General features: G+C 37.3%; 1 protein-coding gene across 2 annotated transcripts; it reads right to left on the bottom strand.

The window, feature by feature from the left end:
• Positions 1-1,376: 1,376 nt before the first annotated feature.
• LOC132170513 (bifunctional TH2 protein, mitochondrial) lies at positions 1,377-10,632 on the bottom strand. Of its 2 annotated transcripts, none has more exons than XM_059581516.1 (7): positions 10,204-10,632; positions 8,349-8,457; positions 7,512-7,802; positions 6,946-7,360; positions 6,225-6,491; positions 1,779-2,397; positions 1,377-1,683 (listed from the first exon to the last, which is right to left on the bottom strand). In XM_059581516.1, the coding sequence occupies exons 1-6, from the start codon at positions 10,569-10,571 to the stop codon at positions 1,985-1,987; spliced, it is 1,863 nt and encodes a 620-aa protein (XP_059437499.1). In that variant the 5' UTR covers positions 10,572-10,632; the 3' UTR covers positions 1,377-1,683; positions 1,779-1,984. The 2 variants fall into 2 exon arrangements, with proteins under 2 accessions (XP_059437499.1, XP_059437500.1); XM_059581517.1 differs by having other exon boundaries at positions 7,524-7,802.
• Between the last annotated feature and the right edge of the window lie 943 nt (positions 10,633-11,575).

Genomic DNA, 11,575 nt, shown 5'->3' with positions numbered 1-11,575 from the left:
TATTGCAGAAAAAGCTTTACCTGTGCCCATTTTCTATACTTGCTTTGGCTTTTATTGAACACCATTGACATATCGTGGGGCCTCACTTACAAATTTCTGTCTAAAGGGATGCACAAAAGTGGCAGTCAACATGCCATGCCTTCAAATTTATCCATTAATTTATTTTTTATTTTTATTTTTTTTTAATTTTCTGGGTTTAGTGCATTTGCTATGTAAGTTAAATTATTTGATATTGATACTCCACTAGATAGGCTGCCTCCCTGGTTATGTTCTAGTAGGATTCCATAAAAGTGTGTGCCCTTTTCAGGGTAAACGAATGAGTTTTCTGCAGACGATTCATATCAGCAGGAGCCAAGGAAGGACTAAAACCTTGTCTTTCTAAGACTCTTAACTGTTAACCCTAATTTTCACTCAAGATTTTCTTTAATTTTTTTGTGTGTTTTTTCATTAGGTTTTTGTTTTCTTGTATGTTGTTTGTTCTAGTGACCTTATTTCCTGGTTTTCTTCTGTTTAATTGGTTTCTCAAATTAACTTGGGGTACCAGTCTCCTACTCATAATACCAAAACTTAACAGCTTAAATCTACAAACCCGGCCATACGTATGTAAATCTATGATTATAAAGCTAGCTAGTACATGCAGAATATGAACAGAGTGATAACATGCAAATAACATCATCTAAGATGATATTAGAGAATTTAGAGTAGAAGATTACCTTTGTGACTGGAATCACAACTCACAACGGCTAACTAGCTAGCTAGCATCTTGACCGTCACTTTAGCCTTCCTCCAGTCAGTACATCTGGGACCTCAATCGTTGCTTCATCTTTCCCATATATATATATAGGACGCTAGGAAGCTAGCTCCTTTGCCTAGAGGCCCTTGGATCCTTCTAGCCGGCCGAGGGCTGGTTCCCACGGTGACGGTGACCAGCTTTTTCCGCCAAATCTTCATTTGCTTGAAGGCGTCGCCGTCTAAACTATGTGTGTTTGTGTTTGTGTGTGTGTGTGTGTGTGTGTGTGGTGGAGCTATATGTATATTGTTATCCTTATCCACTAGCATCTTTCTGCTCTTGTAGTTCGAAACAACCATTAATACTACTAGTGCATTAATTGTCCCCAATATATAGGCTGTTGGCCTCAAGCCAACAAATCGACCAACAAGCAGTCTTGTCGACCTCTCCTCTAACATTGATCCTTCATCTTTCTATCTTGGCGGCTACTCTATCCCTGGCTTTAATTAAGCCTTTAGCTAGGGCTCTCATAATTAAGAATGACAGTTTTGTCACCTTGCTGAAGCTATCCAAAAAACTAGAAAACAAGCAACAAAAAAAAAAAAAAAACTAATGTTATATACTTCATCTTTATCCCACAACTATCTTACTATGTTGCTGTGACGCAACATCAGATCATAATCATTTATTTATGGGGCACAACGTGCTCCAAATTCTCGTTAAAATCGGAGATAGGATGCAACATCAGAACATAATCATTCATTTGCATCTGATCTAATAAATAGTCAAGAATTTAACTGAAAATACATATATTCTTTTTAACTGCCATTCCTCTCAAATATAGAATAGCAATAACCTGTGAAGATAGGGATACAGCGCTTGAAATGTTTATATGGACAAATATATGTAACAATCTTTGTTCTGAATCATTGCTTCCAGCCACCTCAGAATACCTGAAAGGTGCACGAGTCTTAAAATATAAGTATAATTCAGAGCTATTATAGGAGATAAAAATGAGCAAAGAGTAATGAGAGGGGAACAGAAATACCATGTTTACACCATATGCAACCAATAGACCGACATCAAATCTTTGAACAAGAAGACCCTGCAGAAAAAACAGAAAAAGGGAAGACTGCAGCAAATGGGTGGCCCCTAATAAAATTAGCCACCAACTTGTATTTTCTATTGCATTATATATGAATTGAGTCCTTCATTTGCCAAGATACTGAGTGCGTGAGAACGAAAAATATGATTCTAACACCCAAAAATGAAGGCATGTATTTCAGCCCAACTAGAGACTGTGTAAAGAGTGCCAGACAGCCCCTTCCAACTAGAAAACCTTCCTTCAACGTAATCTTTCTGTTTCTTGACTAAGCCAGGGAACAATGGGACAAAAGAAACACCAAACTGATTCCCCACTCTCCTAAGGCTTGAACTTGACCCAATCACAATTCCTATATCTGCCTCAAGCAGACAAAGTAAGTCACCCACTGAGTCTCCAATGTAAACAGTCAAGTTCTTCCTGTCATTGCTGCAATCATTAGATATATTCTTAAAAGCTTCAAGTTTGTCAAGCGGAGACTCGACCTTCTTAACAATCTCACCCGTAGAAATGGATTCCTTAAAAGTGAATTCATTTGCGTGTATGTTCAGCTCATGTAAATCCCCTGCTTCATGAAACAAAGAAAATTATACATAAATTGATAGAGAAAAAGGTAAAAAAAAAAAAAAAAAAATCCATCAAGACTAAGCAAGCAACAGAAAAGATGCAACTGAGCAGTGTAATAGCAGTGTCAACTGTTTCACCACTGGTTTACACATTCAGCACCAGCTTCTTTTAATCTTTTAATACCTAGATCCTCAAGAAGTTACTTAAAGGGTGGTACTGTCAAAAGGCTCTACTTGTTTGTTTAAGAATGAAGACAAACAAAAAAGGCACTCATGATTTTTATCTTAATCATGTACAAATTATACGGAGGCACAAACAAAAAATGACTATTCTATGAAAACAAGGATGACAATCCCCTATTAATAGTCGAGAAAGGAATGCCCCTCAAACTATGGCATGAAAAAGCACCACAAAGCCACTAGACTAATAATCCCTACTTCCATCATCTAACTCAACCACCTATAGGGGCCCTTTTTCTTTTTTTTTGATAAGTAACAGATTTTATTAAAAGCGTAAGGTGCCCCAAAGCACACTGAAAGTATACAAAGAGGATCACCTAACTAGAACGGGAAAAACGTACAAGGAAATCATCATAGCTAATAGAAACCGGAAAAACAAACGCTACAGTCCAAAGATACAGAGTATGCAAACAATAGGATAAAATGTCCTGGAAAGACCTCTCCACATCCTCGAAGCACCTATTATTTCTCTCTCCATAGACACCAAAAAAAGCAAGTAGGCACCATCTTCCTTCCCCACCAACCAAAGGCTAGCAACTCGAAAACCCAACCAGGCATCACCCATGATAACCCAAAATGGGCAAAAAAGGCACTCCACAAAGCAGACACCACCTCACAATGAAGAACAAGATGATCCACCGTCTCCTCGCTCTTCTTGCACATCCAACATCTGTTCACCACAATCACATTTCGCTTTCTGAAGTTATCTAAGGTCAGAATTTTCCCCCAAGCCGCCGACCACGCAAAAAACGCTGCCCTTGAAGGAGCCTGTGTTCGCCACACACTCTTCCAGGGAAACCTCCTCCCTTCCAAACATGCCAAGGAGAAAAAGAGAGACTTGACCTTGAAAGTACCTCTTTTGGAAGAGTTCCACCATAATCTATCTTCCGACCCTCTTCTCACTCTAGCCGAATGTAACACCTAGAAGAAGGAAGCAAAGGCATCCACCTCTCAATCATGAGCCTCTCTTGAAAAACTCACATTCCACTGATTGGATACACCTAGCATCTCCACGTTATCCGCAACTGAGGCATCCTTCGCACAAGCAATAGTAAAAAGGATCGGGAAAGCTATCTTGAGAGATGAATCTCCACACCACCAATCATGCCAAAAGCTAATCCTAGACCCATCCCCCGCTTCAAATCTCGTAAAGCCTTTGAAAGGTTCCCACCCTTTCCTAATATTCCTCCATAACCCCACCCCAAACGATCCTCCAGGCTCAACAGAACACCACCCTCCCCATAAGCTTACAAACTTCGCATCTACCACAACTCTCCACCAAGCATCTTTTTCCGACCCATAACGCCACAACCATTTCCCTAAAAGAGCGCGGTTGAAGACCAATAAGTTCCTAATACCCAACCCTCCTTCCTTGATCGGAGTGCAAACCTGCGACCACTTCACCAAGTGGTATTTGAACTCTTCGCCTATCCCTCTTCCTTTTTAAGCATCCAAAAAACTTAAATATACACGACAATAAATATGATTGTGTAACACCTTGGTCTTATATTGGAAAAAAGAGTAGTCCACATAGAGCAAATAGTTTATAAAGACACTCATAGCTACTAAATCTCACATTGCTTACTTACTAGGTAAAACTGGACTTTAAAAGTGATTCTAGGAAAGTTCCAAATTGACTTAGTCCTTTTGGGATGATAGTGCAATTGTGACTAGCACTTTCCCTAAGTTGTTACAAATAGTATCAGAGCCATCTAGTAATGTGGACCACTGCATGACGCAATTCTGATGAGGACGTCATAAGTTCAAAGGGATGAGATTGTAACACTTTGGTCCTATATTGGGAAGAGGAGTAAGTAGACCACATATAGTGGATGTTTTATAAAGACATTCATGGGTGCTAAGTCTTACAATGCTTATTTATTATGTGAAACTGGACTTTATAAGAGCATCTTCAATAGATGCTCTAAAGGGCTCATATTAGTTAAATATAACTATTATGAGCCTTTTTCCGTCTCCAACAATATAGCTAATTTGAAATTTTTGCTACCATGAACTTTCATATGTGAAAGTTCATTGTAGCACACTGAACAATTTTTTTATTCTTCTCTCCCTTCTCTCCCCCTCTCTCCCTCTCCCTCGCCCTTTACAAAGCTTCTTCTTCAATCCCTACTTGTCAATCTCCTTCTCCTCGTTGACCTTGAGTATGGGGCCCTTGTCCGGCAAATCCAAGTTGTCATTCATCATCTCCTTCAGCGGCGGCGACATGTCTAAATCCTCCTCTATTTTCCCACGCACAAACAAAAAGCAATGACTCTAGAGAGAGAGAAAGAAGTTGTAGTCTCCGAGAGAGCTTTGGAAATGGGGGATGGCGTGGAGAGAGAAAGTTTGGGCTTTCTTATAGTGTTCCAAAGGGTTTTATGATTCCTATTGATTCAATCGATGAATCCGGGCCAGCTCGTTCCGCATGTGCTTGCTTTGGGGTGTCTTTGGTTCTTTGCTAAAATTCTGATACAAGGATGCTAATTCAGAAATTCTTCTTCTTTGGCTCTTTGGTTCTTTGCTGAAGTTCTGGTGTGGTATGGTTTGCTGGGAGGGAGAGAGACAAGAGAGGGGGGAAGAAAACGGTAGGTTAAAAAAAACATTGAAAAACAATATTTAAAGAAAGTAGAGAATAGAATAGATAATATGTTAAGAGTTTGTATGAAAAAGGTAGTAACTAAAATAGCGCAGATGTGGTTAACGCTTTCTCTGGGTCGTTACAGATTGTCAACTACAGATACAAATAGTAATATTATGTTGTAAATCAAAATTTTAATATTAAATCAAAGGCCATTAGCTTCAGTTGATGATTGTTATCATCATAAGCATCAATGTATTCTGGTCCTCACTTCCAGATAGATTTTTTTTGTAGACATTACTATTAACCATTTAAAATTAGAATTTAATACTTCAAAGTGAAAGTTATCCTTACTTTGATTTTACACATCAGTAATAACATGCAAGTTGGTGTATTGGCTTGCAATACTTAATCTTTCAAGTTATTCTTCTTCCAACTTCATCAAGGCAAAAGACTTTTAACTTTGATTTGATCTTAGTACCTAAGCAAGTGTTTCATGCCCTTCCAACCTAAAATTACATACTTTAGATTTTGTTTTCAGAATATCGACCAAACGTTTGCAATTTTACACTAAGAGATACCATGAAATAAAATTTTAAAACAGGGACAAGCTAATCCTCCTTGGCTTTGACATGGATATAGAGTAAAGCTCTTGCAAAGCCAAATAAACTAAGCATTATATACTAGAATCTATATCGAAGAAAAATAATCAATATGTTTTGCACATGCAAAACCACATAGGAGTCACAGAATGCTCTCAAAACAAGAGGGATCAAGTGAGCAACTCAGTTGTTCTTTAGACGTCAAGTATAAGCATCAGAGGAATCAAACTGTGAACAAATAATTACATGAAGAAAAAGTGCTCGTCATCTAGTCCAAATGGGAAATAGAAAAATAAAGGGCATAAGAGACTATAACTTGTGTAAAGCATATAATTATAAACCTAAATTAGAAAAAATATATGTTAAGAATATCACATTCCACAATTCCAATTGGTAAGGAACATACCTGACGAAAAGGCAGATCTAATGAGGTCACCACACCAACAGTATGAAAGTAGATGCACATTTGCAGTCAAATTTACATTCTTTACAATTTTCTGAAAGAAAGCAGTACAACCATCTTGAAGAATAAGACGTTCGCCAGCTCGTTTTATGTCTTCAAAATTTAGACCCTTAAGTACCCCAGACTCAATCACTCTATCATTTGCCCTTTTCTCAAAATCTGAAAGTTGCTCAAGTGCTTTACATAGAGCTTCATACTTGAGCCCATCAACTGCAAAGCCACAGACATGAAAACAAAACATACATGAGAAAGTAAATTTATGCAAATACTTCCAAGAAATTTTTCATAAATTTTAATATAGAGTTAATACGTCAGTTTGTTTTTGTTTAATGGAAAACCGCAGAAGCCTTCTATTGGAACAAAATGTTGGAAATAATATCATGAATTCTATTAGGGAGATTATCTTCCACTGTGCACAAAAAGAAGGTTTGGTCCTTATGTAAATCCAAAGAATGTTCATGTAAACCCTCATTATGTATGCAAAGTGTCAATCTCTTTAGTTCTCCTTTATTCTTTCAAAACTACATCATTCCCAAATGACTAAGGAGAACAAATATTTCACTAACATGTCATTTTCAATGGATCCAAGTCTTCCATTAAATAATTTCCATTGAAACAAAGACAGCCTTAAAGTTTCCTACAATAAATGCAGTAAATAATTAACCTTTCTCAGGGAGCATAATGCTTTCTATGCATTGCTCGTACTCTTCTGTGTACTGCTGGGAAAGAAGCCCCCACGTATTCCTAAGATCAGCTGATGACATCCGAGCCAGTTGATTTTCCGATTCAATTTTATCAGATTTTGGTGCTGTTACTATTGCAATTTCCGCCAAAATAGCCGAAGAATCAACAACAGTGCATGTCAAATCAAAATCAGAAAATATTATAAGACGATCCTCTACAGGGTTATGCTCTTTGGTCAGAGGAGCTACTGTTGGCTGAACAACTGGCTGAGCAGAGAAGAACTCTATTTCAAGTTTCATAGCTTGGTGATAGAGTTTTTCAATGATGTCAAGCTCTTCTCCTGTCAAAGAGACACTTAGTTTATCGAGCAAGTCTTCAGTTTGCACAGCCGATGCCTAAATTCAAAAATAACAATAGGTTGAGCTGTTGAACTAAAGAAGGCCATTTATATAATGAATTTTCCTCTGAGACTGAAATCAGCAAAGCCTAATCAGATTGATATAAGAAATTAAATGAAAAAGCTCACAGCTCAATAGGATGACACACCTGAAAACTTACAGATGAGTAATTTTCAATCCACTTCCTGTAAGGGTGACTGCCCTCATGAACATCTAAAAGCGCCTTTAACTCCTTACCCAAAAAGGCATACAGCCTCATACAAGGTGTCATGGCACCCAGAGTGTATGCAGCAAGTTTTGTTCTTTCAAAAGGAGTTGCAAGTTTACCAGGACCTTTTACTCCTTCAACTTTCCCAGAGGCTGTTGCCAACAAGAAATCTGTGTACTTCACTGTTGCAGAGTTGACAGTGCCCTCCTTCCCATGGTCTGAACCCCATTCCTGCATAAGTCATACATTCAGACCACATAGATTATAACTGATGTAGAAAGGAAAATAAAAAAGAGATTTATATGCATATAAATTCAAAATTCATGATTTAAATTACTTTGTAGGAAAGAATTTAAAACTCCATTGCCAGAGTGCATTTTCATCAAACCAGATTGATCAATTCGCCAAATTAAATTAGCCACAAGTTAATTACCACTACCAAAATTCCAAACATAAAGCCTTCTAAATCTCCCATTTGAAATGCCAGGATATGAAAATGGCAATTTTGTCCATGCCATCTAGACCAAAAAAACTCCATAAGCTTTCCAATAACTAAAGTTCAACAAAGACTCTAGAAAAATCAGTTATATCTCCTCTAAATTTCCCACACTTGCAAACTATAACCGAATTCAACTATCTGGCCACTTGGGTTTGCCATATTTACAAACCGAAACAAATCAAAACATTAAAAATAAGATTTAACTCTTCAAGTTTATTTTGTTTACCAACATTTTCTTGGAAATTGAGCAGATTACAGAAAGTATGAGAACATTATACCTGTACAAATGAATCATGCATTTTCAGCTCCTCCAGAACTGCCTTCCTCAAGTTGGAGATTGAAATCTTTGCATCATCATCATCCGCACACTCTCCTGCCAACTCATACCTGTAATCCAATGAAAAACAAAAAGTAAAATAGACATACATTTCCCATAAACAGATAGCCCATCCTCTAGTTCTCAATAAAACTGAGGCCGATAATAATAATAATAATAATAACAATAATAATAATAATAATAATAATAATAATTGTTATGTAGACTTTGGATTTCAAATGCTAAACTCACCTCAATCAGAGTAGGTACATATTTCAGACCCTACACATGGTTGCTGAGAAAACTGACAAAAAGAACGGAGAGAATAAAACTTAAAATCATATGAGTTAAGCCAACTTCATCTAAAACAATTCTAAACTCACCCACATTACCTATTAGTCGAAATCTTTGGTTAAGATTTACCATTAACTATCTCCATCCTCAAACAACGAATAATCTATCAATTGAATCCTTAATTTCTTTAATTTCCCACACTTCCTCCGCAGCTTAACAAATCATAAAATTTAAAATCTTATGATCAACTTTCCCTACACATTCTCAGCAACCAAACTAGGGGGCGGGGCGGGGGAAGTTGTCCAGTAAAATCTAAAATGGAAAATCAAATACTCAGGCATGGGCAACTGTGAATGGAATTTCGAAACCACATTTTTTTCTAAGCCAAACACTATGGTTCTCTAAATGATAGATAAAAGATATCCAAGATTGATACCCTGACTTCTTTGTTTATTTCATGCATTTTGTTAGCAATTAGACAGACCCAAAAAAATGGAATCATGAGGAATAAATAATTTTGATAAGTAATGGGTTTGAAAGAAAAATGTAATCCAATAACATTGGAGCAGATCTCCATGGACTGATAAAGGAGAAAGCTCAAGCAGAAAGGATTATTAGCTTGTTTTACGCACAGATAAAATCCTGGAAACCATTTCCTCGGAAAACAGGTTCCCAAGAAGAACTATGTGCGAATGTAACAAAGAAAGACAAAATAAGGGTAACCAAATGAATATGAATCAAAGAGAATCAAGAGATAGCAGTGTTAAGGGAAATTGTTGGGATGCATTCAGCAGAGAAGGTGGGCGCTGAGCCTCAGAGGAAGACCATAAATAATCAAATGCTCAGGCCAAAGGAAAGACAGTTACATGGCAAAAAGTCATTAATCAACCAGTATATATTTCTTCAATTTCTATTTAGAATATATATTCATAATCTTAATTTCCTTGTTACCATACACCCACTAGGAAAATTAGATTTCTCGTTCCTGCACAAACAACTATGCCAATAGAGCATATATATATATATGCAATAGACTCATTGTAGTTAATGGCTTATTAAGTTATAGAATCAAATTGGCCCCTTTAACTCAGTGGTAGAGTTAGGTCACTCGCGTTTTTCTTTCCCACTTTTTCTCAGAAACCAAGCACGCTAAGAAACAGAAAAGTTGGCAAAATTCCAACTTCACTACAACAGCAAGTTCATCGATTGTCTCACAATCTTCTTCTTTCCCTTTTTTTTGGGGTTGTTAAGTTACAAAGCGCAATATTTATGAACTATAAACAAGGAAAATTTTTGAGTATACACAATGCAATATCATTCCATTTTTGTTCTTTTCTTCTTTACCGTACTTTTCTTAGCAGCCAATACACACAGTTTCAGAACCCAGTACGTAACCCAATTCCACTCTCACATTTTCCCATCAACCAAACGAACCATATAAAGCAAAAACAAAAGCAACCCACCAACCAAATCAAGCAATCGAAACAAAAAATAAACAAAGAGAAGGAAAAAAAAAAACTCACGCTTGCGCGAAGGCGCGGAGAAAGTGGACATCTTGGGCAATGTAGTGGCGGAAAGTTTCGATCCTGAGATTCCCGGAAGCCAAACAGAGGACGAAGGGGGCGTAGGGAGCGAGCACCGATTCCCTGCGGAACTTGATCCAGAAACGTTCCGCAAGGCCCACTTCGGAATCCACGGCGGCCACAGACATCGCCGTCAGCGGCGGGATTGCCATTGAGATTGGCGATCTCGGAGCGGAATCGAACGAGCCGGAATGGGATCGGAGCAAGCTGAGTCGGGCGTGTGGTGGTGGAGCGGGGGTGGAGGAGAGGAGGGTGGATAGGCAGAGAGCAGGTTTGATCGGGTTTTTCAGGGAGAAGAGGAAGCGCATCACACAGAACACACAGGGAGACGCAGAAAGAGAAATGTGGCAGTGCGCCAAACTGAGTGCCAGCAAATACTGAAAATTCAGGTGCGAAATCTAATAAATTAACTCAAATAAATTATTAAGTGTTAATTTTAATTAAATTAATTATTGATTATATTATATACTGATCCAAGTAAGTTATTTGTATTTTTCATTATTAAGAATGAAGCATAGTGTGTAACGGCAAGGGCCTTTCAGACTATTTTTTGCTCTCTCTTATTAGAATCTAGGACACTACATTCAAGGGAAAATGATCCTCTCAATTTTAAATCATTTACATTTCTTTTGATTAGTGCATTTAGAAGGGTAAAATTGTCCAATTTTTTTTTTAGGTTAAAATTTTTGGACAACACTGCCCTTCTAAATACACTAACGGAAGGAAATTGAGGGGATTTGAAATAAAAATGATCATTTTCCACGTTCAACAAACATCTTCGTTAGCGTGTGAACGACTAATGTGGCAACCCTTCATGGTTCGTTTGATAAACGATTTTGTTTCGGTTTTAGTTCGATATGTAGCAAAAATTGATTGATGTAAAAAAAAATAAAAAAAATAAAAAAATAAAAAAATAAAAAAGTGAAAAAGTAATAATGTTTTGTATGAAAAAAATTTTGTTTTGTAGTAATTTTTATATTTGAATAGTAATAAAAAATAATTGATGTAATATAAAAAGTAATAGAATGTTGAAAAAATAAAAAAGTGGGATAAATAGTGTTGTGCCAAAATCATGACAAAACTGTTTATCAAACGGAGCCCGGAGGGCGTAAAGGACTTGGTGTAGTTATTCTCTTGTTTTACAAGTTCATGTGGTATTTTATAGGATGTGGATGCCTATTTTGTGTGGGATTTGGTGCACGACCTCGATTGCATTCACAATAGCAAGGGTTCCGCAAACTGACCACGAGGTTTGCGCCATCAACGAAATTGTAGAGGGCGAAAATGTGGTCGTCGGAGATGGAAGCGCCGA

This window comes from Corylus avellana, chromosome ca2, assembly GCF_901000735.1.
Source record: "Corylus avellana chromosome ca2, CavTom2PMs-1.0".
Classification (NCBI taxonomy): Eukaryota; Viridiplantae; Streptophyta; class Magnoliopsida; order Fagales; family Betulaceae; genus Corylus; species Corylus avellana.
This window is presented reverse-complemented; position numbering and strand designations above follow the sequence as displayed.